Source organism: Rhinoraja longicauda, chromosome 22 (assembly GCF_053455715.1).
Source record: "Rhinoraja longicauda isolate Sanriku21f chromosome 22, sRhiLon1.1, whole genome shotgun sequence".
Taxonomy (NCBI): Eukaryota; Metazoa; Chordata; class Chondrichthyes; order Rajiformes; family Arhynchobatidae; genus Rhinoraja; species Rhinoraja longicauda.
Genome location: NC_135974.1, coordinates 35,230,380 through 35,258,074, shown reverse-complemented (window position 1 = coordinate 35,258,074; position 27,695 = coordinate 35,230,380). Strand labels below are relative to the sequence as shown.

The 27,695-nt window shown below is 45.4% G+C and overlaps 1 protein-coding gene across 3 annotated transcripts in view; it reads left to right on the top strand.

The window, feature by feature from the left end:
- The window catches only part of oprl1 (opiate receptor-like 1), a 173,752-nt gene extending 151,175 nt beyond the window's left edge, over positions 1-22,577 (top strand). For all 3 annotated transcript variants that reach the window (XM_078419127.1, XM_078419129.1, XM_078419128.1), the window contains 2 exons: positions 17,116-17,471; positions 19,500-22,577. In XM_078419127.1, coding sequence (XP_078275253.1) covers positions 17,116-17,471; positions 19,500-20,020 — 877 coding nt within the window. In that variant the 3' untranslated portion in view covers positions 20,021-22,577. The remainder of the gene's footprint in view (positions 1-17,115; positions 17,472-19,499) is intronic.
- Positions 22,578-27,695: the final 5,118 nt, after the last annotated feature.

The following is a 27,695-nucleotide window of genomic DNA, read 5'->3' as shown; positions in this document are numbered from 1 at the left end:
AAGGTTATAGATAAGGGTGAACGCACGTAGACTTTTACCCAGAATAAGGGAATCGAGAATTAGAGGACATGGGTTTAAGCTGAGAAGGGAAATATTTAATAGGAACCTGAGGGGCAACGTTTTCACTCAGAGGGGCAGTGAGTACCTGGGCCCAGCTGCCAGAGGAGGTAGATGAGGCATTTAAAAGACATTTGGACAGGAACATGGAAAGGAAAGGTTTAGAGGGGTAGGAGCCAAAGATGGGCAGGTGGGACTAGCATAGATGGGGCATTTTGGTCAGTACGGGCAGGTTGGGCTGAATGACCTGTTTTTGCACTGTATGACTCTGTGACCGAGAGAACATTAAAACATTGTGGGAATAAACAAAGAAGCCAAGGGTAGAATCTTCTTTTCACTCTTTGTCTCTCAATAAATCAACACTGTTCACTGAAGATGGACACAAAATGCTGGAGTAACTCAGCGGGACAGGCAGCATCTCTGGAGAGAAGGAATGGAAGGGTGATATTTTGGGTTGAGACCCTTCTTCAGACTGATCAGTCTGAAGATGGGTCTCGATCCGAAACGTCATCCAGTCCTTCTCTCCAGAGATGCTGCCTGTCCCGCTGAGTTACTCCAGCATTTTGTGTCCTTCTTCGATTTAAATTGGCATCTGCAGTTCTTTCCTACACTGTTTACTGAAGGTTCCCTCTGCAGTCCTTATCCACTCCACACAAGTGGTGACAGTTTCTTGAAGCAAATCCAAGTAAGGTCTGCTTCAGGGACAGATTTCTCCCTAAAAATACTGGTTTTAATGTATCTATGCGTAAATGCCAAATTTGAAATTGATTTGTTATTTCCCAGGTGAAAAATAAATCTTAATCTGCACAGAACCGAGCACGTGGCACATTGGAGTCATAGGGGAAAATACTGCAGATGCTGGTTTAAATCGAAGGTAGACACAAAAAGCTAAAGTAACTCAGCAGGTCAGGCAGCATCTCTGGAGAGAGATGCTGCCTGATAGAGTCATTCTCATAGAGTCGTTCAGTGTGGAAGCTGGCCCTTCGGTCCAACTTGCCCACGCCGACCAATGTATACTAGTCCCACCTGCCTGCGTTTGGCCCATATCCCTCTAAACCTGTCCTATCTAGTTACCTGTCCAAATCCTTGTTAACTGTTGTGATACTACCTGCCTCAACTCCCTCCTCTGCAACTTAATCCATCTCTCTGCCACCCTTTGAGTTAAAACAATAGTTGCCCCTCAGGTTTTTATTAAATCTCCCCCCCCCCCCCCCCCCCCCCACCTTAAGCCTATGTCCCCTGGCTTTTCATTCCCCTACTCTGGGTAAAAGACTGTGCATTTACCTTAACCATATCTATTCCTCTCATGATCTTCAAGAGAGAGAGAGAGAGAATGATTTAGCTCTGAGGGCTAATGGAATCAAGGGATATGGGGAGAAAGCAGGAACGGGGTACTGATTTTGGATGGGAAAAAATTAATAAATAAATAAATTATAAGAAATAAGGACCAGCTCTGCTAGGCGGAGAAAATACTAGTAGACGGAAATTGGCTGGTTCTGCGGGTCGAGGAAGAAACGGAGGGGCTTCAAGGCCATCCTCGTGGGGGGATGGAGGTGTAGAGTGACTGGACATCTGTACTAAAGATGAGTCTGAAGAAGGGTCTCGACCCAAAACGTCACCCATTCCATCTCTCCAGAGATGCTGCCTGTCCCGCCGAGTTACTCCAGCATATTGTGTCTCCTTACTGATTTTGGATGATCAGCCATGACCATATTGAATGGCGGTGCTGGCTTGAAGGGCCTAATGGCCTCCTCCTGCACCAATTGTCTATGTTTCTATGACCTTACACGCCTCCATAAGATCACCCCTCATCCTGCTGCACTCCAAGGAATAAAGTCCGAGCCTGCTCGATCTCTCCCTATAGCTTAGGGCCTCAAGTCCTGGAAACGTCCAGGTAAATCTTCTCTGCATCATTTCTGGCTTGACAGCAATGTAACCGACAGAGTCTCATCACTGATACACTCACCTCTCGGTGGACAGATTTCTCTAACTTTCACTGGGATACCTTCTTGATTAGTACGGGTGTCAGAGGTTATGGGGAGAAGGCAGGAGAATGGGGTTAGGAGGGAAAGATAGATCAGCCATGATTGAATGGCGGAGCAGACTTGATGGGCCGAATGGCCTAATTCGACTCCTATCACCAATGATCTATCATCTTATGATACCATTCTCCCTTATACCATTTCTTGTGGAACAAGCTGCCAGAGGAGGTAGTTGAGGCACATACTATCACAATGTTTAAGAAACATTTAGACAGGTACATGGATAGGACAGGTTTAGAGGGATATGGGCCAAACATAGGCAGGTGGGACTAGTGTAGATGGGACATGTTGGTTGGTGTTGGCAAGTTGGGCCGAAGGGCTTGTTTCCACACTGTAGGACTGAATGACTCCTTGTGACATGTTCTACTCTCCTTTTCACAGTCTCTCTATTCTCTTGTCACCTAGTTGAGTCCATTGTTCCAGAGATTGAATGTTTTCCTATTTACAAATATTGTCTACACTCCCAGAGTAAAGTCAGGAGAGAGAATATACCGTAAGCAATTGGAGGAACAGCATCTCATATTTCGTTTGGGCAGCTTACACCCCAGCGGTATGAACATTAATTTCTCTAACTTCAGATAGTTCCTCTGTCCCTCTCTTTCCCCTCCCCCTTCCCAGCTCTCCCACTGTCTTCCTGTCTCCAACTATATCCTTTCTTTGTCCCACCCCCTCCCCTGACATCAGTCTGAAGAAGGGTCTCGACCCGAAACGTCACCCATTCCTTCTCTCCTGAGATGCTGCCTGACCCGCTGAGTTACTCCAGCATCTCACCTGGAGAGACAGTTACTCACCTGGAGAGACAGGGCACGTACGTGAGGATGCTATTCATTGACTATAGCTCCGCCTTCAACACGGTCATCCCCACCAAGCTTATCACCAAACTCCACCAGCTAGGCCTCAGCTCGTCGTTATGCAACTGGATCCTGGACTTCCTGCTGGAGCGACCGCAGGCAGTGAGAATGGGCCCGCACCTGTCCTCCACTATCACCCTGAGTACCGGCACACCACAGGGCTGTCTTCTGAGCCCCATGCTCTACTCCCTCTTCACACACGACTGTGTTCCTGCATTCAACACCAACACCATTGTCAAGTTTGCAGACGACACAACGGTGATCGGGCTGATCACCAACGGTGATGAAACAAACTACAGAGCGGAGGTGCAGAACCTGGCGGACTGGTGCTCTGATAACAACCTGTCCCTAAATACCACCAAGACCAAGGAGCTGATCATCAACTTCCGTAGGTCACACAACGGGGAATTCGCCCCGATCTTTATCAACGGGGACAGTGTGGAGAGAGTGTCCAGCTTCAAGTTTCTGGGCACTCACATTTCGGAGGACCTAACATGGTCCAATAACACTGCTGCGCTGGTCAAGAAGGCACAGCAATGACTGTTCTACCTAAGAACACTGAAAAAGTCTGGTCTACCCCAACAGCTGCTGACGACCTTCTACCATTGCACCATAGAGAGCATCCTAACGCTTGGTATCCCTGTGTGGTATCTCAGCTGCACAGAGGCAGAGAGGAAAGCTCTTCAGCGGGTAGTCCATAGAGCTCAGAGGGCCATCCTTGGAGGGCATCTACAACACACGATGCCTCAGAAAAGCCACCAGCATCCACAAAGACTCCTCACACCCCTGCAACAGTCTGTTCGAACTTCTACCATCGGGCAGACGATACAAGGCCTTCTACGCCCGCACCTCCAGACTCAGGAACAGCTTCATCCCCAGGGCCATAGCTGCCATGAACTGGTCCTGCTGAGCCGGATGGTCACATCACACAGCGAACCGGCACAGATCTACTTGCACTTTATTCTGTTTTAAAACTGTTCCAATTTGTTTCATTGGGTTGTTTAAATTAATACTGACTAGCTAATTAATTTATTGCATCATATGGGAGGTGCATTCCCAATCTCGTTGTCGCCTTGTACAATGATAATAAAGCTATATTGTATTGTATTGTATTTTGTGATATCTCCCATAAGCAATGTTCATCTTCTTAAGAGGCAACAAGTCAAAAATGATTTTTGCCCTTGGCCTCTGCAGTATTCCACACAATGTTTTAATGTTCTTTGAGTTAAAAAAAAATCTGCTGCATCAGGTTTAAAATGTATTTTCTGAGAGTTCAGAATTATATTTGTTCACCTGGGAAATAGCCGGTGAAGGCCAGAGGCAGTGCTAAAGTATCTTCACAAAACCACATCCTCTCCTTTCCATCCAGACACTCTGTCCCAACTCTTCACCGAGCCCCATCATTCCTCTTTAATCTCACGGTTGTGGTTTGCGGATGGCATTACATATTTGCCTGCACGCACTGACAAACAAATAATATGGCAGAAACATCAGTTGTACAAAAAACCCCTCTTCTCCCCCTCTGTAATCAGGCTTCTGAACGGTCCCTCCATAAGCTAGGGTACTGTCAGATTCACCTCTACCCCATTGCGGACATTGGTCTATGGAACTGATGCGCTACAATGCTGAGAACTATATTCTGTGTTCTGTATCTTCCCCTTTGCTCTACCTATTGTTCTTGGGTTGACTGTAGGACAGCACAGTGGCGTAGCAGTAGAATCTCTACCTCGCAGCGCCACAGACCCAGGTTTGATCCTGACTAGGGGTGCTGTCTGTACGGAGTTTAGATTTAGATTTAGAGATACCGCACGGAAATAGGCCCTTCGGCCCACCGAGTCCGCGCCGCCCAGCGATCCCTGCACATTAACACTATCCTACACACACTAGGGACAATTTTTACATTTACCCAGTCATTTAACCTACATACCTGTACGTCTTTGGAGTGTGGGAGGAAACCGAAGATCTCGGAGTAAACCCATGCAGGTCACGGGGAGAATGTACAAACTCTGTACAGACGGCGCCCGTAGTCAGGATCGAACCTGAGTCTCCGGCGCTGCATTCGCTGTAAGGCAGCAATTCTACCGCTGCACCACCGTTTGTACGTTCTCCCCATGACCCCGTGGGTTTCCTCCGGGTGCTCCGGTTTCCTCCCACGCTCTAACGACGTACAAGTTTGTAGGTTGATTGGCTTCGCTATAAATTGTAAAAAACTGTCCCTGGTGTGTGTAGGATAGTGCCAGTGTACGGGGGTAATCGCTGGCCAGCATGGACTCGGTGGGCCGAAGGGCCTGTTTCTGCGCTGTTTCTCTAAAGTCTAAAGGATAGTCTGCTGCCAGCCTGCCTCCAGCTAGCAAATGTTCCCTGTAGCCATCTCCATCCGTAAAACAAAAACTCCAAATGTCAACACTGATCAACAGGACAACACACATTTTTTTAGAATAGTCCTATGGAAGGTTTTACATCTAGCATGGCAGTTGTTCAAAACTCCAATAATCATCTCTGGACAATAACCCTGCTCCTTTATAATCCTGCAGTAATGATCAGCCATGATCACATTGAATGGCGGTGCTGGCTCGAAGGGCCGAATGGCCTCCTCCTGCACCTATTGTCTATTGACACTGCCAAGTCATAATCATGACCTTTCCCATAAAATAATTATTTCCATCCCAAGACTGCTATGTGTTCTGTCTGTTTGATGCACTTGATCACTATCCCCATCATACAACATCCCCATGACCTGCAAGCCTTTGTCCTCTCCTGCCCTCCTCTCTTCCATCTTTTTCCCACCCCAGTCCCCCACCCCACCTACAATCAATCTGAAGAAGGGTCTCGACCCGAAAAGTCACCAATCCATGTTCTCCAGAGATGCTGCCTGAGTCATTGAGCTACTCCAGCACTTTGTATCTTTCTGTATAAACCAGTCACATAGCAACTGGCATTTGAAGCTGATCAACAATCTTTTTAGACTGTGTCAGTCGTAACAAGAGCAAATTGGTAGGGTTGTTGTTCTTGATGCTGCCAGACAGGGAAAATGTATTTAGATCAAGTCTCTGAGGTTAAGGATGCAAAACCATTATCTGCCAAAATCAATGAGGGTTTAGAACAAGATTCAGTGGAACCATTTTACATTTGACTCCATTTGTACCTCATGCTTAGATTTTTAGATTTAGAGATACAGCGCAGAAACAGGCCCTTCGGCCCACCGGGTCCACGCCGCCCAGCGATCCCCGCACACTAACACTATCCTACACCCGCTAGGGACAATTTTTACATTTGCACAGCCAATTAACCTACATACCTGTACGTCTTTGGAGTGTGGGAGGAAACCGAAGATCTCGGAGAAAACCCACGCAGGTCACGGGGAGAACGTACAAACTCCATACAGAACTCCATAAGCCTCGGGCTTTGAGGATGCTGCCTCGACAAAGCCACTAACATAATCAAGGACCAGTCTCACCCCGGCCACTCCCTCTTCTCCCCATCTCCCATCAGGCAAGAGGTACAGAAGTGTGAAAACGCACACCTCCAGATTCAGGGACAATTTCTTCCCAGCTGTTATTATTCAATTGAGCCATCCTACCAACAACTAAAGAGTGGTTCTAAGCTACTATCTACCACATTAGAGACCCTTAATGCCTATTTTGATGCTTAATGCCTATTTTGATGCTTTTGTTGTTGGACTGTGGGTGACTGAATTTCGTCCAATTTGGATGACAATAAAGCTATCTTGAATCTTGAATCTTGAATCTTTGATGGACTTTATCTTGCACTAAACATGATTCACGTTATTCCCTTTATCATGTATCTGTACACTGCGGATGACTCGAATGTAATCATGTATTGTCTTTCTGCTAACTGGTTAGCGTGCAACAAAAGCTTTTCACTGTATCACAGAATATTTCCAGCGTTTTCTATTTTCTACGGTCGAACTATGCCCATTCAGAACTATGGTTTCATCTGAATCTTACAGCCAATTCACCAATGTGAATGATGTCAAACTCCAGCAGTGAAGCACAATTGGAAAATTGATTGGAAAGCTTGGCTTCTAGACTTGATACATCTACATTCCAGCTGTGGTCCTGAAGAGTCCACACATCAGCCATTGGTCTCCAGTGGAATTAACATAACCCAGGACTATAAAACTGCTCCAGCACAAGTTATTACTTTTTTGAGTTAATCATGTTAATCATAGCCATTTGCCATTTGGTATTAATTATTTTGCAAATTAATTACTTTTCCTGTTAATGACAGGAAAGTTGATGTCACGGGCACCTGATGGATTGATAATCAACCTTAACCTACAATCTAGACACCGATGGACACAATGTGCTGGAGTAACTCATCTCTGGAGAACATGGATAAGGTTCAGACTGGAGAATGGTCTCGACCCAAAGCATCCATGTTCTCCAGAGATGCTGCCTGACCCACTGAGTTACTCCAGCACTTTGTGTCCCTTTTGTATATTAACCAGCATCTGCAGTTCCTTGTTTCTGCATCTGGACACTGATATAGTATTTGTGACCTACAAACTATTACCTTCTGCAGGCAATTTTAAGTCTTATATATCAGTAAAGCCATCATACTAATGTACAGTCATTTTATAGTTACCTTATTTTTGTTTCAGCTTCTTGATGTCAAACTAAAGTCTGTTTCTTTTCCTTTAAAAATGCTGCTGGCTTCAATTGGTTTAAATACTTCCTGATTTTAATTCAGATTTATGATACCTGTTGTTTTTTTATGTAGGAAAATCGAAGGTAGACACAAAATGCTGGAGTAACTCAGCGGGTCAGGCAGCATCTCGGGAGGGAAGGAATGGTTGACCCTGTGGGTCTCGACCCGAAACGTCACCCATTCCTTCTCTCCCGAGATGCTGCCTGACCCGCTGAGTTACTCCAGCATTTTGTGTCTACCTTTGTTGTTTTTTAATTCTCCATTCGAAGCTGATTATAGAAACGAAGGGTGACTTTGGCCTTTACAGACTCATTATTAAGGCTGTGGGTGAAAATGTGCTGTAAGTGCATGGGCTGGATCAGCAGCAGACACAAGGAATAAAAATGCTGGAATCCTGAGCAAAACACAAAGTGATGGAGTAACACGGAAGGTCAGGCAACATCTGTGGAGGGGATGGACAGGTGACATTTCAGGTCTGGACCCTTCTTCAGACTGATTGAGGTGGGGGGGGGAGGGAGAAAGCTGGAAATGAGGTGGGGGCAGGACAAAGCATGGCAGGTGATAGATGGATACAGGTGAGGGGACAGGTGAGTGAAGGCCTCCAGTGACGCCGCCTGTCCCGCTGAGTTACTCCAGCATTTTGTGTGCACCTTCGATTAAAACCAGCACCTGCAGTTCTTTCCTACAGGTGAGGGGAGGTTGGTTGGCAGATGGGTGGAGCAGGTGACAAAGGCTAGAGTTGGAAAGGAGACAAAAGAGTTTCAGATACGGAGGTAAGAGGAGTGAAATGTAGAGCCAGAGGGAGGGTATTGGGTGGGTGTGGATGAGGTGGGGAGGTGGTAACAGTGGCGGGACTGGGGGAGAAATGGAAGAATGAATGGGCATTAAGCTGGGGGTAGCAGCGCACGGGACAGAGAGAGGGGAAAGGGGGGATGACTTAAAATTGGAGAACTCTATGTACACAACTCTATGATCTCCCTGTGGTTCAGCACTTCAACTCCCCCTCCCATTCCCAATCTGACCTTTCTGTCCTGGGCCTCCTCCACTGTCAGAGTGAGGCCCAGCACAAATTGGAGGAACAGCACCTCATATTTCGCTTGGGTAGTTTACACGCCAGCGGTATGAACAATGACTTCTCTAACTTCAGATAGTCCCTTGCTATCCCCCTCCCTCCATCCCCTCCCCCTTCCCAGTTCTCCCACCGGTCTTCCTGTCTCCGACTGCATTCTATCTTTGTCCCGCCCCTCCCGCGACATCAGTCTGAAGAAGGGTCTCGACCCGCAACGTCACCAATTCCTTCTCTCCCGAGATGCTGCCTGACCCGCTGAGTTACTCCAGCGTTTTGTGTCTATGTACACACCATTGGACTGCAAACAGAATATGGGAGGAGCCAAATGAAGCCATGTACTAATTATAGACTCGACAAAAAAATACAGACTCACCTGGGCCGACTTTGAAATAAAATAGAAAGTGACACTCTCTGTAACTGTCACTTCTCTAATTCCTGTCAACAACAAATTGACTCTCATTTGCAATTTAAGCTACACATTTAATGCTGGTCTTAACGAGCATTGTTTTCTATTCCTATGGGGGTATGTAATTGCATCCGAGAACTTCTATGGATTTGACTTTGTGTGTGAAGACTTTTACTAGCCTGCAGCACATCGAAAAACATAGAAAATAGGTGCAGGAGGAGGACATTTGGCCCTTCGAGCCAGCACCGCCATTCGTTGTGATCATGGCTGATCATCCACAATCTGTAACCCGTGCCTGCCTTCTCCCCATATCCCTTGATTCCGCTAGCCCCTAGAGCTCTATCCAACTCTCTCTTAAATTCATCTAGCACATAATCTAACACACTCCCCTGTCTTGGAAGAACTTTTCCACCCAGCGAGTTGTGAATCTGTGGAATTCTCTGCCACAGAAGGCAGTGGAGACCGATGCAGTGGAGACCGATTCATTGGATGTTTTCAAGAGAGAGTTAGATTTAGCTCTTAGGGCTAACGGAATCAAGGAATATGGGGAGAAAGCAGGAACGGGGTACTGATTTTGGATGTTCATATTGAATGGTGGTGCTGGCTCGAAGGGCCGAATGGCCTACTCCTGCACCTATTTTCTATGTTTCTATGTCTTATTTATTGAGATGTTTGCAGTACAGAAATGATAAACTTCCATAAAATATTAAAAAGTAATTTTCTCATTTCATGTTCTTGGCAAGGAATCTACCGGTTATTTGAAAGAAATTTTAGAGGCGATGTATAGCTGAATTTCACATATTCATAAGTGACAGGAGCAGAATTAGGCCACTGAGCACATCAAATCTACTCCGCCATTCAATCATGGCTAATCTATCTTTCCCTCTTAACCCCATTTTCTTACCTTTTCTCCATAACCCCTGACACCCGTACTAATCAAGAATCTATCTATCTATGCCTTAAAAATATCCATTGACTTGGCCTCCACAGCCTTCTGTGGCAATGAATTCCACAGATTCACCACCCTCTGACTAAAGAAATTCCTCCTCATCTCCTTCCTAAAGGAACATCCTTTAATTCTGAGGCTGTGACCTCTAGTCCTAGACTCTCCCACTAGTGGAAACATCCTCTCCACATCCACTCTATCCAATTTGTAGTCTTTGATCTCGGATAAAGATTTTCATATTTATCGTTTTAAAATGTCTCTCTTCTGAAGAGCTATGATTTAATTCAAGAATAATTTCCAGCTATTCTTATGAATGATATACCAACATACATCAGTATTATTTTGGGAAGGAGTCATTCTGTAGCTTGCTACCTACAATGAAACTTTAAATTTATTCTTTACACAGACATTTACGATCTTCCTATAAAAACGAGACAAATATAAAACTCCATGATTTATGACCAACATTCGAATTGTTTCCAACTTTATTGATAAAGAACTCTCAATAGTTATAAATGCTACATCATAAAAGTAAGAGATACTATAAAACTGAATACTTTAAAATCTTAGTTAAGTTTTACAAGGCAATATACTTGTCAAGGCAATTCCTGTACATTTTTAAAACCTTACTTTGCTAATACTGATTATCTCAGTTGTATAAAACAACTAACTCTATGGAATTAGCTGTTTTTATGTGGTAGACATTATTTGACATCTTATTGAGAATAATTTATTCTTGAGAGTTGCCACTTAAAAAATTGGGTGAAATCTGAAGGACTTTGGTTGATGCTTTTATCTTGATGGCCATTTTGGTTATATGCCTTATTGAAATGAAGAAGTAATGGCCTGATATATTCAACTTTTGAGGAGGACATTCAAAGGTGATTCTGGATGATGAACAGGGGTGGAAGACCAGCACCTTTTCCACACAGAGGGTGGTGGTTATATGGAACGAGCTGCCTGAGGGGATAGGTAGGAAGGAATTGCAGATAGGCACAAAAAGCTGGAGTAACTCAGCGGGACAGGCAGCATCTCTGGAGACGACTGAAGAAGGGTCTCGACCTCCTTCTCTCCAGAGATGCTGCCTATCCCGCTGAGTTACACCAACATTTTCTGTCCATGCCCGAGGTGGTAGTTGAGACTGGTACTATAACAAAGAGATATTTGGACAGGTACATGGATAGGAAAGCATTAGAGGGATATGGGCTAAATGTGGGCAAGTGGAACTAGTAGACAATAGACAATAGGTGCAGGAGTAGGCCATTCGGCACTTCGAGCCAGCACCGCCATTCAATGTGATCATGGCTGATCATTCTCAATCAGTACCCCGTTCCTGCCTTCTCCCCATACCCCCTGACTCCGCTATCCTTAAGAGCTCTATCTCGCTCTCTCTTGAATGCATTCAGAGAATTGGCCTCCACTGCCTTCTGAGGCAGAGAATTCCACAGATTCACAACTCTCTGACTGATGGGGCACCATGCTTTAGATATTTTCTCCTTTATGTTCAACACCTTATTACAGTTATGTAGCAAATTTTAAATTGCTTCACTTGACCCTATCTATTCTGGGATCAAATGAAGCAATGAAAATATGAAACGTGAGCAGCTTACAACCCAGTGGTATGAATATTGAATTCTCTAACTTCAAGTAACCCTTGCGTCCCCTCTCTCTCCGTCTCTCCCCCACTCTAGTCAACGTACTAGTTTCACTGCCTGCATAACTCGTTACAACCTAAAACACAGCCAACAATGGACCCTTGATGGTCATTATCTTTTGCATATCTTTCATTCATTTGTTCTATATCTCTCTATAGCATTGTCTGTAACCCTTGTTTCCCTTGCCCTTGAATCGCAGTCTGAAGAAGGGTCTCGACCCAAAACATCACCTATTCCTTTTCTCCAGAGATGCTGCCTGACCCGCTGAGTTACTCCAACACTTTGTGTCGATCCTCTTGAAGCAATCTAAAGTTTGCTGCTTAACTGGCGGCACGGTGGCGCAGCAGTAGAGTTGCTGCCTTACAGCGAATGCAGCGCCGGAGACCCGGGTTCGATCCCGACTACGGGTGCTGTCTGCATGGAGTTTGTTCGTGACCATGACCATGACCCTTCAGATCCGTCTCGACCCGAAACGTCACCCATTCCTTCTCTCCAGAGAAACTGCCGCCTGTCCCACTGAGTTACGCCAGCATTTGTGTCTATATCTTTGGTTTAAACCAGCACCTGTAGTTCCATCCTATACATGAGTGAGTGATAGATTAACAGAGTGGTCTCAGTGGGCGGAAGGCCTGTTTTCTTGCTGCATCTCTAAAACTTTTTTAAAAAATCAGATTACTCTACAGAATGTGATAGTACAGCACAAATGGAGTTGCCATTTAGATTTAGATTTAGAGATATAGCACGGAAACAGGCCCTTCGGCCCACCGAGTCCGCGCCGCCCAGCAATCCACGCACATTAACACCATCCTACACACACTAGGGACAATTTTTTTTTACAATTTACCCAGTCAATTAACCTACAAGCCTGTACGTCTTTGGAGTGTGGGAGGAAACCGAAGATCTCGGAGAAAACCCACGCAGGTCACGGGGAGAACGTACAAACTCCGTACAGGCGGATCGAACCTCCGTTGTCAGGATCGAACCTGAGTCTCAGGCGCTGCATTCGCTGTAAGGCAGCAACTCTACCGCTGCGCCACCGTGATGCCTGGCATACCTGCCACGTCCACCATGCCCATCCTGCCAGTCTCGATACGATACCATAGAACTTTATTTATCCCAGGAGGGAAATTGTTCTGTCAACAGTCATAAAACACAAGGTACATGAAACATGAAGTGAAAGTGATGAGTGGAAAGGATTGGGGATGTGCAAAGATTGGGGAGTGGGAGAGGGGGGGGGGGAAGAGGGGAGTCAGTCTCAGTCTACTCCATGGCAGGTGGGTGAGGAGCATGCTCAATGATGGTCCATGTGGACAGGCGGTCTTAAGTCGGGCATTCATAATACGGGGAGAGCTTGCATCACCTTTCACGTAGTGCCGGGAAAAGCTTTTATATGAAACACAGCTATTACACATTGTTTTATTGACATTCCGTTTCTGACACTGTCGTACGTTGAAAGACTGGAGCGACTAGACTTGCATACGCTGGAATGTAGAAGGATGAGAGGGGATCTTATCGAAACGTATAAGATTATTAAGGGGTTGAACATGTTAGAGGCAGGAAACATGTTCCCAATGTTGGGGGAGTCCAGAACCAGGGGCCACAGTTTAAGAATAAGGGGTCGGCCATTTAGAACGGAGATGAGGAAAAACTTTTTCAGTCAGAGAGTTGTAAATCTGTGGAATTCTCTACCTCAGAAGGCAGTGGAGGCCAATTCTCTGAATACATTCAAGAGAGAGCTAGATAGAGCTCTTAAGGATAGCGGAGTCAGGGGGTATGGGGAGAAGGCAGGAACGGGGTACCGATTGAGAATGATCAGCCATGATCACATTGAATGGCGATGCTGGCTCGAAGGGCCGAATGGCCTCCTCCTGCACCTATTGTCTATTGTTTTTGCAAGATTTTATGATATCCATCGTGTTGTTTGGTGGATGAACCATTAGGCTGTTGAACATGACCCAACAGTAACTAAACCACCAGGCGGAAGAGGGCTCTGCCCGAGCCGGCTGCCTGCCCCTTTTCTGGGGCTACGTCCGTGCCCGGGAGGTGTTAGCGAGGGACTGTGCGCTGTCCACGGGCACCCTGGGGGATCTCCGGGACCGCTGGGCACCGCGGGGATGGAATGCATCCTTGACAAGGAGTGTAAGATAGTTGTATAATAGTTTATTGTTTGTCTGGTATTATGATGGTGGGGTCTGTTTTTGGTTTCATTGTATTGTATATATTATTTTAATATTTGAATAAATATTTTTGATTATAAAAACCCAGTAACTAAACCATGAACCATGCACTTTGGTATGTCTTTGGTAGACCTAAGGACTTAAGGCTTTTTTTTTTTAACTGGCATTGTTTCTTTTAGGGCTTATAAATGTGTTTTACCTTTTCAACCTAGAAATCTGGACGTTATTTTAGTTTTAGTTTAGTTTGGAGATACATCGCACAAACGGTGGCACAGCAGTAGAGTCTCTGAGTATTGTGTTTGCCAGCCGGTTATGCTGCTGGAAATGTGATAACGTAGAAGTTCACTGCAGCGCTGACAACTAAACACTCGTGTCTTCTCCTGCTCCACTGAAAACTGGTGGCATTTGATGATCCTCATGGGGCCAATCAATGTCAAAGGCATTGTATTTCTAGATAGAAGGACCACCTGACCAGAACTCTATTGATCGATGGAAAGATACAGCATGGTAACAGGCCTTTCGGCCCATCGAGTCCATCGACCACCCGCTCACAGTAATTCTTGCGTTATCCCACTTTCTCATCCACACCCTGTACATTAGGGGCAATTCACAAGGGGTCAATTAACCTACAGTCCTGCACGTCTTTGGTACCTGAGAGGAAACCTGGAGGAAAACCCACGTGGTCAGAGGGAGAACGTGCAAACTCCGCACGGACAGCAGCCGAGGTCAGGATCGAACCAGGGTCTCTGGCTCTGTGAGGCAGCGACTCTACCCGCTGTGCCACCCATCCTGAGCACGGCATCCTGAAATCTTATCCATATTAACCTTCCAAGTTTTTCCACTCACACAGGAACATCCATCGAAGAAAATGAAGGAAAGTTCGAAGAAACTCTCAAAGGAGAAAATGCATGGGAAAATGGAATGTTTTTATGCATGAGGCCACTATATAAATTATAACAATTTTAAATGAAAATGTTTGAGAAAAGGATAAATGCGAAAAATAAATTAAATTGTCTATTTGAAGAGTTGGCCCTGGCACAGAGGTAGCTGAATGAATATTTTTTAGTGCTGTAATAACTTTGATTTTAACTTAGAAATGTACAATGAAACACAATTATTCTTAAAAGCCGCCAGTTTGATCACACAACGATGTGTTCTTTCTTGTTTGTGGCAAACAGAACAATTATGTTGCTGTTTACTGCAATACATTGTACTGGATGTAGAAAGTCTCGCAAGGAACCAATATTTCATTAGAGTAGAGATTCATAAGTAACAGCCATTTCACACCAAGTACAACAACATTAGAGGGGTGATTTTCATCCATAATTGAGGTGGAAATTATATTGTTTCTGCAATGTTTTGCCAGTGCTTTCTACTAGTGTCCCTGGTAGAGTCTACTAGAGTCAAAAATCAGCCTAGGGATTGTGTATATCTGAAAGCAATGTTTTAATCTGTTGACAGATGTGTTGTCTGCATGGGTCTATGGCTTCTTGAAATTGGGAAATTGCACACAGCTCAGCAAGACTACCACCATATGCAAGTACAATCCCCCTGTTAGTACAGAATGTGCAGGACAGTCCACTGAGTCCATGTATTCAAGAGGTCCATGGTGAGACGCAGGACGCAAGTTCGGGCCTGGTCATCCCCGGCTGGGTTGCCTGGGCGAGGGTGTCTGATGTTGTGAGACTCGAAACACAGGTCACATCACTGAGGATGCGTCCCAGCGCATCCAGAAGATGTATCTTTCACACAAGAGTCGCCATTTTGACACCACTTTCCAGGCCGCAAAGGCGCGTTGCAGCCTTCCCCTCCATTCCTGTCGTCCCAGGTGACCATCCGATTGTGTATACATAGGTTCATAAATTATAGGAGCAGATGTAGGCCAATCGGCCCATCAAGTCTAGTCCGCCATCCAGGAATGAGTGGGTTAACCTATGATGAGCGTTTGTCGGCACTGGGCCTGCACTCGCTGGAGTTTAGAAGAATGAGGGGGGACCTCATTGAAATGTACAGAACAGTGAAAGGCCTGGATAGAGTGGATGTGAAGAGGATGTTTCCACCAGTGGGAGAATCTAGGACTAGAGGTCGCAGCCTCAGAATTAAAGGACGTTCTTTTAGGAAGGAGATGAGGAGGAATTCCTTTCCACAGAAGGCTGTGGAGGCCAAGTCAATGGATATTTTTAAGGCAGAGATAGATAGATTCTTGATTAGTATGGGTGTCAGAGGTTATGGGGAGAAGGCAGGAGAATGGGGTTGGGGGGGAGAGATAGATCAGCCATGATTGAATGGCGGAGTAGACTTGATGGGCTGAATGGCCTCATTCTACTCTTATTCCTTGTGACCTTATGTCCAATCATGACCGATCTATCTTTTCCTCTCAACCCCATTCTCCTGCCTTCTCCCCATAACCCCTGACACCCTTACCAATCAAGAATCTGCCTTAAATTTTTTTGACTGACTGGGCCTCCGCTGCCGTCTGTGGCAATGAATTCCACAGATTCACCGCCCTCTGACTAAAGAACTTCCTCCTCATCTCCTTCCTAAAGAAACATCCTTTAATTCTGAGGCTGTGACCTCTAGTCCTAGACTCTCCCACTAGTGGAAACATCCTCTCCACATCCACTCTATCCAATTTGTAGTCTTTGATCTCGGATAAAGATTTTCATATTTATCGTTTTAAAATGTCTCTCTTCTGAAGAGCTATGATTTAATTCAAGAATAATTTCAAAGAGAACTCTCACTTTGATTCCTGGGATGGCAGGACTTTCATATGAAGAAAGACTGGATAGACTCGGCTTGTACTCGCTGAAATTTAGAAGATTGAGGGGGGATCTTATAGAAACTTACAATATTCTTAAGTGGTTGGACAGGCTAGATGCAGGAAGATTGTTCCCGATGTTGGGGAAGTCCAGAACAAGGGGTCACAGTTTAAGGATAAGGGGGAAGTCTTTTAGGACCGAGATGAGAATTTTTTTTTTCACACAGAGAGTGGTGAATCTGTGGAATTCTCTGCCACAGAAGGTAGTTGAGGCCAGTTCATTGGCTATATTTAAGAGGGAGTTAGATGTGGCCCTTGTGGCTAAAGGGATCAGGGGGTATGGAGAGAAGGCAGGTACGGGATACTGAGTTGGATGATCAGCCATGATCATATTGAATGGCGGTGCAGGCTCGAAGGGCCGAATGGCCTACTCCTGCACCTATTTTCTATGTTTCTATGTTTCATGAGGTTGGTTTCTTTCAGATACACCAAGATGAAGACGGCCACAAACATATATATTTTCAACCTCGCAGTTGCGGACGCGTTAGAGTTGGTTACGTTGCCTTTCCAGGCCACCGACGCCCTGCTGGGTTTCTGGCCCTTTGGAAACGTGCTCTGCAAACTAGCGATATCAATCGACTATTACAACATGTTCACCAGCATCCTCACTCTGACTGTGATGAGCGTGGATCGATACATCGCCGTCTGCCACCCGGTGAAAGCCTTGGACATGAGGACACCTTACAACGCCAAGGTTGTCAACGTGGGCATCTGGGTCCTTGCATCAGTGATCGGGATACCTGCGATGATCATGGGATCCGCCGAGATGGAAAACAATCGTAAGTGGCAGCAAAATGGCGCCGTGCGTGCATGCGTGTGTGCGTGTGCGTGTGTGTGTGTGTGCGTGTGTGTGCGTGTGTGTGTGTGTGTGTGTGTGCGTGTGTGTGTGTGTGTGTGTGTGCGTGTGTGTGTGCGTGTGTGTGCGTGCGTGCGTGCGTGCGTGTGTGTGTGTGTGTGTGTGTGTGTGCGTGTGTGTGTGCGTGTGTGTGTGCGTGTGTGTATGTGTGTGCGTGTGCGCGTGTGTGTGTGCGTGTGTGCGTGTGTGTGTGTGCGCACTAAAATATCTGTTTAGAGATGCAGCGTGGAAACAGGCCCTTCGGCCCACCGAGTCCATGCCGACCAGCAGTGGTCCCGTACACGAGCACTATCCTACACCTCATTTCAGCACCTCATATTTCGCCTGGGCAGCTTGCAGCCCAGTGGTATGAACATCGACTTCTCCAACTTTAGATAGTTCCTCTGTCCCTCTCTTCCCCTCCCCCTTCCCAGTTCGCCCTCTATCTTCCTGTCTCCACCTATATCCTTCCTTTGTCCCGCCCCCCTGACATCAGTCTGAAGAAGGGTCTCGACCCGAAACGTCGCCCATTCCTTCTCTCCTGAGATGCTGCCTGACCTGCTGAGTTACTCCAGCATTTTGTGAATAAATACTATCCTACACACACTTACAAGGGACAATTTACAATTTACAGGAGCCAATAAACATACAAACCCGCATGTCTTTGGGGTGTGGGAGGGAACAGGAGCACCCGGAGAAAACCCACCGGGAGAACATGCAAACTCCATACAGACAGCACCCGTAGTCAGGATCGAACCCGTGTCTCTGGCGCTGTAAAGCCGCAACTCTGCACCTTGTGTATGGAATATGAAAGTGCAAGTCTTATTTGACATTACTAATGATGCACCCAGGGGATGGTCACACAATGAACAGTACTGCCAACTCACCTGGCCAATGGTACTATACTGCCACATGTACCAAGGTGGCCCTTCAGCCCACCAAGTCCATGCCGACCATCGATCACCAGTTCACAATAGTTCCGTGTTACCAACTTTCTCATCCACTCCCTACACACTTGGGGGTAATATACAGAGGGCCAATTAACCTACAAACCCGCACGTCTTTGGGATGTGGGAGGACGTTGCTATTGAGGGCGTGCAGCATAGGTTCACTAGGTTAATTCCCGGAATGGCGGGACTGTCATATGTTGAAAGACTGGAGCGACTAGGTTTGTATACACTGGAATTTAGAAGGATGAGAGGGGATCTTATCGAAACGTATAAGATTATTAAGGGGTTGGACATGTTAGAGGCAGGAAACATGTTCCCAATGTTGGGGGAGTCCAGAACCAGGGGCCACAGTTTAAGAATAAGGGGTAGGCCATTTAGAACGGAGATGAGGAAAAACTTTTTTAGTCAGAGAGTTGTGAATCTGTGGAATTCTCTGCCTCAGAGGGCAGTGGAGGCCAATTCTCTGAATACATTCAAGAGAGAGCTAGATAGAGCTCTTAAGGATAGCGGAGTCAGGGGGTATGGGGAGAAGGCAGGAACGGGGTACTGTTTGAGAATGATCAGCCATGATCACATTGAATGGCGGTGCTGGCTCGAATGGCCGAATGGCCTCCTCCTGCACCTATTGTCTATTGTCTATTGAACCCGGAGCGCCCGGAGGGAAACCAACGCGGTCACAGGGAGAACGTGCAAACTCCACACAGACAGCAGCCGAGGTCAGGATCAAACCGGGTGTCGGGCGCCGCGAGGCAGCGGCTCTACCTGCTGCACCAGCGTTTTTGCAACAAAGGTGACAAGATCATAGCTCACTGTAGGTGGCAGCACAAGTAGATGAGGTGGTAAAGAAGACGTACGGTACACTTGCCTTCATTGCCAGAGTCATTCCCTTCACAGATGCTGCCTGGCCCGCTGAGTTCCTCCAGCACTTAGTATTTTGCTGAAGATTCCAGCATCGACATTTCCTTGTGCCTCCATATTCAACGTGTTTTAACATGTTTTATATCTCGCTCCTCTTCTTTCAGAAATCGAATGCCTTCTGGTTCACCCTCAACCCTACAGTTACTGGAAGCCCATCATTGAGATCGCGGTGTTCCTCTTCTCCTTCGTCATCCCGGTGTCGGTCATCACCGTCTGCTACACCTTGATGTTGCGCCGGCTGAGGAGGGTGCGTGTCCTCTCCGGGTCGAAGGAGAAGGACAGGAATTTGCGGAGAATCACGAGAATGGTCTTGGTGGTGGTGGCCGTCTTCATCATCTGCTGGACCCCAGTCCACGTTCTCGTGTTGGTCCAAGTGGTCTGCAATCGTGAAATCTTGACCATTATGCCCAGCTGGCACTTCTGTGTTGCCCTGGGCTACGCCAACAGCAGCCTTAACCCCGTGCTCTACGCCTTTCTGGATGAAAATTTCAAAAGGTGCTTCAAGGAGTTCTGCTTCCCCTCTGCTCTCCAAGCCGAGTTCAAGACATCGAATGGAATGCGGAGCATCACGAAAGGTATTGCACTCTCGTGCAAGAATACAGATGGCCTTGAAAATCCGGCATGACTAGAAATGGGGGCGGCTTCAGCTTCAGCTTCAGCTTCTGGCCAGCAGGAGAACAAGATGGAGGTGACTCAGACTGTAGGCCTTTGAAATAAACCATCCCTGCTGCAATTTCAAAAGGAACAAAGGAACCACAATTCCATCTCCAACAACACAAGGACAGGTTATTCAAAGAGAAATACTAATGAAAAGCCATCACTAAATCTTGTGTCATATCTAGAAAAGCTAACCTATTGTTTCGTCTGGAGATACAGCACGGAAACAGGCCCTTCGGCCCACCGAGTCCGCACTGACCAGCAATCCCCGCACACTAACACCATCCTACACACACTAGGGACAATTTACAATAATGTCAAACCCATTAGCGTACAAACCCTTACGTCTTTGGAGTGTGGGAGGAAACCGAAGATCTCGGAGAAAACCCACGCAGGTCACAGGGAGAACGTACAAACTCCGTACAGACAACACCCGTAGTCGGGATCGAACCCGGGTCTCCGGCGCTGCATTCGCTGTAAGGCAGCAACTCTACCGCTGTGCCATTGGACGCAAGACAAAAACAAATTGTAAAGTTATTAAAACTTTCAGATTTTTACACAAGTCTAAATCTTCGCTGATGGCTTTAGGTTATAAATATACTAATTAATTGTAAGATATATTAATTATAAGATTGGATTCATCTCACGTCAGTGAAATATAGTGGTCCATTCATCATATGGGAAGGTTTAATTGAAAGTATTTAAAGTAAAATGAGATCACCTTTCAGCGCAAAGGTTTTCAACTTGCGCATTTGGGTTCTTGCATCAGTGACTGGAATACCAGCAATGATCATGGGATCAGCTGACATCGAAAACAAGGGTAAGTGGCAGCAAAATGTCACTATATGTATACTCAAATATATTTTTAGAGATACTGTGTGGAAACAGGCCGTTCGGCCCACCGAGTCCGTGCCGACCATCGATCATCCCACACTCTAGCACTATCCTACACACTGGGGACAATTTACAGAAGCCAATTAACCTACAAACCTGGACATCTTTGTAACGTGGGAGGAAACCGGAGCACCCAGAAGTTGTTTAAAATAAAATAATAATCATTATTATTATCAAGGGGTTGGACACGTTATCTGTATTCTTGCACGAGAGTGCAATACCTTTCATGATGCTCCTCATTCCATTCGATGTCTTAACATGTTCCCAATGTTGGGGGAGTCTAGAACAAGGGGCCACAGTTTAAGAATAAGGGGTAGGCGATTGTGGAACTGAGATGAGGAAAAACGTTTTCAGTCAGAGAGTTGTGAATCTGTGGAATTCTCTGCCTCAGAAGGCAGTGGAGGCAAATTCTCTGAATGCATTCACGAGAGAGCTGGATAGAGCTCTTAAGGATAGCGGAGTCAGGGGGTATGGGGAGAAGGCAGGAACGGGGTACTGATTGAGAATGATCAGCCATGATCACATTGAATGGCGGTGCTGGCTCGAAGGGCTGAATGGCCTCCTCCTGCACCTATTGTCTATTGTCTATTATCATCATAGTTGGAGATGACAACAGTAAACAAAATGGGCTTGCAAACTATTTAATATTTTTTGTGAATGTTTGTGACCCAGGTCGAAAAAAAGTTAACGGGTAAAAGAAAAGGATAGAACAACTTATTAAATTATTTATATGAAAATATAAACGATATATATTTGATTGTAATAAAACCTTTCGCAGGGCATGGCTTTCTTACTGTGGTGGAAGTTTACACTTTATTTGTGATTGTTTACAACTGCAAAAATCCATCTTTGCAGCATGACATCAGACATTACAAGCTAATCGGCCAATATCCATCCTGGCCGGTTTCCAATTGGGAAACTGGAAGAGATGATTTCTGAAAATCGAGCGTTATTGTGATGTTTAGAGCATCTTTTAATGTGCAGTGAGTCTACTCAGTGTTCAATCACTCCTTGAGTGAATAATTCCTTGTCAGATTCATCTCTTTGCTATTTCATAATAAGTACCTCACATGTATAATCAGCTCATATTAGCCTTAAAGCAAACAAATGGAAAAATTACTATCTGAGCTTGTTAAATATTTGCACTCTGATTCTACTTAATGTCAAAGCCTTGGTCGTTGGAACCACCACATTGTATCTGTTAGTAATTTCTGCAATCATGTTATTAACAATTTACTATGCTTTACCTTGAAACCGGTTTCAAATAAATATTATAATAATTTTAGTTGGATGACATGTTATCATGACACAATATTGTGTTCTGTACTGCTGTTATGCATTGATTGCAGTAAATTATATGTAAAAACATCATTTAATAGTTATAAAAGCATTTGGCTGGTCATCTATAATACAATTGTGTATTTATCTGCAAATTGAAGGAACATTCATCTAAAGGTTTCTCCATTTGTATCTAAATCTCCAAATCAAAGCTGAGGCTTTTCATCTGTGGTGCCTGAATATTCTAAAATATTAGCTTTTATTGAGATTATTCATTGAACTAAAACGCAAATGTATTAATGTGAAATCAGTGTTTGTCTCTTGCAACAATAAAAGCAAGTAATAAAAAAAACATGCTAAATTAACTTAATATTTGTCAGCGTTAATGTCTTGGTAAACTCATTCTGTGAAGATGAGGGATATTGTTTCAGTGTGAAAGTACTCAGATTCACCGATGTGTAGAAACATAGAAAATAGGTGCAGGAGGAGGCCATTCGGCCCTTCGAGCCAGCACGCCCATTCATTGTGATCATGGCTGATCGTCCCCAATCAATAACCCATGCCTGCCTTCTCCCCATATCCCTTGATTCCACTAGCCCCTAGAGCTCTATCTAACTCTCTCTTAAATCCATCCAGTGATTTGGCTTCCGCTGCCCTCTGTGGCAGAGAATTCCACAAATTCACAACTCTTTGGGTGATAAAGTTTTTTCTCACCTCAGTTTTAAATGGCCTCCCCTTTATTCTAAGACTGTGTGGCCCCTGGCTCTGGACTCGCCCAACATTGGGAACATTTTTCCTGCATCTAGCTTGTCCAGTCCTTTTATAATTTTATATGTGAATTATAAAATTAGCCAATAAGCCAATAAATAGTTGATTTTGCTTCAAGGAAAATAAATGGATGGCACGGTGGCACAGCGGTAGAGTTGCTGCCGTACAGCACTTGCAGGTGCCGGAGACCCGGGTTCGATCCTGACTACGGGTGCTGTCTGTACGGAGTTTGTACGTTCTCCCCAGGACCACGTGGGATTTCTCCGAGATCTTCGGTTTCTTCCCACACTTCAAAGACGTACAGGTTTGTATGTTCATTGGCTTGGTGTATGTGTAAAATTGTCCCTCGTGTGTATTAGTGTGTGGGGGATCGCTGGGCGGCGCAGACTCGGTGGGCCGAAGGGCCTGTTTCCGCGCTGTATCTCTAAACTCAACTAAATTGTAGGCAACATCTCCAGGTGATTTGCTGGAATCCAGCCTAGCTAGTGCAGACACAACATAATAAAAAAAGAACTGCAGATGCTTTTCATTGTACCTTGGCACAGGTGACAATAAACTAAACTGGAATGCGGATTTATACCAGAGAAAGACACAAAGTGCTGGAGTAACTCAACGGGTCAGGCTGCATCTCTGGAGACCATGGCAGGCAACGTTTCAGATCTGTTCTCCAGAGATGCTGCCTGGCCCGCTGAGTTACTCCAGCACTTTGTGTCTTTTTTTTAGTGGAGACACAAATAAATAAGGAAGTAATTATTTCTCCTGTTACGGTACTCCAGGAAATAGAGTCATAGAGCATGGAAACGGGCACAACCTGCACAGGCCGACCAAGATGCCCATCTACGCTAGTCCCACATGCCGGCATCTGCCCATATCCCTCTAAACCTGCCCTATCCAGCTGCCTGTCCAAATATCTTTAAAATGCTGTTTTAGTATCAGCCTCAACTACCTCCTCTGGCAGCTCGTTCCATACACCCACCGCCCTTTGAGTGAAGAAATTGCCCTTCAGGTTCCTGTTAAATCTTTCCCCTGTCACCTTAAACCCACGCCCTCTGGTTCTCGATTCCCCTACTCTGGGGAAAGGACTGTGCATTCACCTTATTTATTCCTCTCGTGATCTTGTCCACCTCCATAGGATCGATAGTGGAGAGGTAGGTCAGCGCGCGGTGGATGTTGGTGCCAGCCCACGGACGAGGGCGGACACGTGGAAGTGAGGACGCCGCTGCCAGGGGAAGGACGATGGGGACCTGGTGTGGGGGGACCACCGTGAGGGGGGGGGAACAAAGGGGGACCTGGCGCGGGGGTACTTTGTAACTTTGCCAGTGCCCTTTATGTGGTGACTATTTGCACACCTTGTAAGCAAAGGATTTCACTGTGACTTGTTACACGTGACAATAAAGTATTCCTTCACACATTCATTCATTCAAGATCGCCCCTCACCCTATTTATTCCCCATCCTTTGCTAAATTTGCACACTCATCGAATTCAATGGAAACTAAAATCAAGCAAAGTATAAAATGTGTGGGTAATTTAAAGAGTATAAGAAAATAACTGCAGATGTTGGTACAAATCGAAGGTATTTATTCACAAAATGCTGGAGTAACTCAGCAGGTCAGGCAGCATCTCGGGAGAGAAGGAATGGGCGGCGTTTCGGGTCGAGACCCTTCTTCAGTCTGAAGAAGGGTTTTGACCCGAAACGTCACCCATTCCTTCTCTCCCGAGATGCTGCCTGACCTGCTGAGTTACTCCAGCATTTTGTGGGTAATTTAAAGATGTCGGCTTTGCAAAGGAGGTGTTAGGTATCAATGTCCTCCTTCAGTATTGTGTCAAGATCTGCATCTACCAAACAACATCAACAATTTAGAGGGGAGAAAGGTTGTGTCCAGCATTAGATCCTGACTATTGTGAAGCAATACTAATTTCGAGCTGTCAGAGGAGGTAGTTGAGGCAGGTACCAAAACAGCATTTAAAAGACACCTGGACAGGTACCTGGATAGGAAAGGTTTAGAGGATATGGGCCAAAAGCGGGCAGGTGGGACTAGCGTAGATGGGGCATCTTGGTTGGCAAAGGCAAGTTAGGCCGAAGGGCCAGTTTCTGTGCTGTAAGACTATAACCCCATAACAGCACACCATTGCTTCTGAAATATTAGATTATTTTCTCTGTTTAAAAAAAAAATTGGCAGCCTTAAAATCTGACAAACCATTTTGCCACCGAATACTTTAAAAGTAAATTTGATTGCTGTTTCTTGCAATGAAATAACAAAACAAGTTGCCAATGGTCATGTCTCATCGATGATTATCCTTTCCATTAGACTGTGTACAACTTTTCAATTATAAAAACTCCTTTGAATTCATTCTTGAATGCACCTAATCCTGGCCCTGGGTATACATGTTTCTAATGGGCACTATTGGATAGATTTATTGTTGATCAACTCATCTTGTAACATCTTAACTGCTGATTAACTCCAGTCAAAAGGAAGACACAAATTGCCATCAGAAATTATTTAATTTGCATTTATATTTCATTTTGTACATAATGCAATGAATCAGCAATCCCAATTATTCAAATAGCCCAATTATTGTCTTGGGACCGAGATGTTATAAATGTTTTTGGCATAATAAATTCATTTTCATAAGTGATAGGAATAGAATTTGGCCATTCATTCCATTAAGTCTACTCTGCCATTCAATCATGGCTGATCTATCTCTCCCTCTGAAATCCATTCTCCTGCCTTCTCCCCATAACCCCTGACACCTGTATTAATCAAGAATCTATCTCTGCCTTAAAAATATCCATTGACGGCCTCCACAACCTTCTGTGGCAATGAATTCCACAGATTCACCACCCTCTGACTAAAGAAATTTCTCCTCATCTCCTTCCTAAAGGAACATCCTTTAATTCTGAGGCTGTGACCTCTAGTCCTGGTGGCGCAGTGGTAGAGTTACTGCATCACAGCGCCAGAGACCAGGATTCAATCCTGACGATGGGTGCTGTCTGTGTGGAGTTTGCACGTTCTCCCCGTGACGCATATAGGTTTTCCCCGTGAGCTCCGGTTTCCTCCCACACTCCAAAGACGTTCAGGTTTGTAGGTTAATTGGCTTGGTATAATTGCAAATTGTCCCTAGTGTGTGTAGGACAGTGTTAGTGCGCGGGGATCGCTGGTCGGCGCGGACTCGGTGGGCTGAAGGGGCCTGTTTCCGCGCTGTATCTCCAAACTAAACTAAACCAAAACATAGGCATGCAGTTTAATAAACTGACAATAAACCTTCACATTCTTCCCTTAGGATACTGGCAGTGGTCTGATAGGGATCACATATGTTGCCACGGTGGACAGATGTCAGTAATAGTGTGCAGGACAGTGCTAGTGTATGAGGTGATGGCTGGTCGGAGCAGACTCAATGGGCCGAAGGGCCTATTTCCGCACTATATCTCTAAAGTCTTAAGTTAATGGTTCAATGGCACTTTATTGTAACATGTACCTAGGACGGTACAGTGAAATGCTTTTTTGCATACAGTTCAGCAAATATCCTACTGTTATTAAATTGGGATTTATTTGTAAACGTTTTGCCTGCCTGCGTTATGTTGGTTTTGAACAATTCTCAAACAATTCCGTTAATCTCGCCTCCCTTGTACAGGATGATTACATTTTGAGTAAACAACGTTCTTAGCTGAGACAATCTCAGCCCACTCTTGTGAACGCTCCTTAGAAAATCATTGTTACTCAAGTAGGAAGAGAGGAAGGGCAATTTAAACAGCAGGCAGGGTAATTTGGTAGATGCATGCAGATTATAAAATGCAGAGCTAATAATAATTTATGCCTTTTCATATTGCGAACAAAATCATGAGAGGAATAGATCGGGTAGACGCACAGTGCGTAAGAAAAAAAACTGCAGATGCTGGCTTAAATCGAAGGTAGACACAAAATCCTGGAGTAACTCAGCGGGTCAGGCAGCATCTCAGGAGAGAAGGAATGGGTCGAGAAGACCCGAAACGTCACCCAATCCTTCTCTCCCGAGATGCTGCCTGGCCCGCTGAGTTACTCCAGCACTTTGTGCCTACCTTCGTGTAGAAGCACAGAGTCTCTTGCCCTGAGTAGGGGAATCGAGAACCAGAGGACATAGGTTTAAGGTGAGGGGGGAAAGATTTAATAGGAACCCGAGGGGTTATTTTTTTCACACAAAGTGTGGTAGGTGTATGGAGCGAGCTGCCGGAGGAGATAGTTGAGGCAGGGACTATTGCAATGGTTAAGAAACATTTAGACTGGTCCATGGATAGTGCAAGTTTAGAGGGATATGGGCCAAATGCAGGCAGGTGGGACTAGTGTAGGTGGGACATATTGGCCGGTGTGGGCAAGTTGGGCTCAAGAGCCTGTTTCCATGCTGTAAGACTCTTTAGCTCTATTGTGAGTCTATAAAGCAAATGTGAGAAAAGTGTGATTTTTATGAAATATGCAACACTTCACACTGTGTGTGAAATCCTGAATAACAGCAAACATTCCCCTTTCTGCTCATTTCACGAATACCTAAATCATGCTGGAAAATCATCTTCCAGACATCTATGAGCAAGGCTTTGACAAGGTAGGCTTGTGTCTGGAGAAACAAGGAACTGCAGATGCTGGTTTATCAAAAAAAAGACACAGGGTGCTGGAACAGCTCTACAGGTCGGGCAGCATCCCTGGAGAACATGGTGACATTTCAGGTCTGGA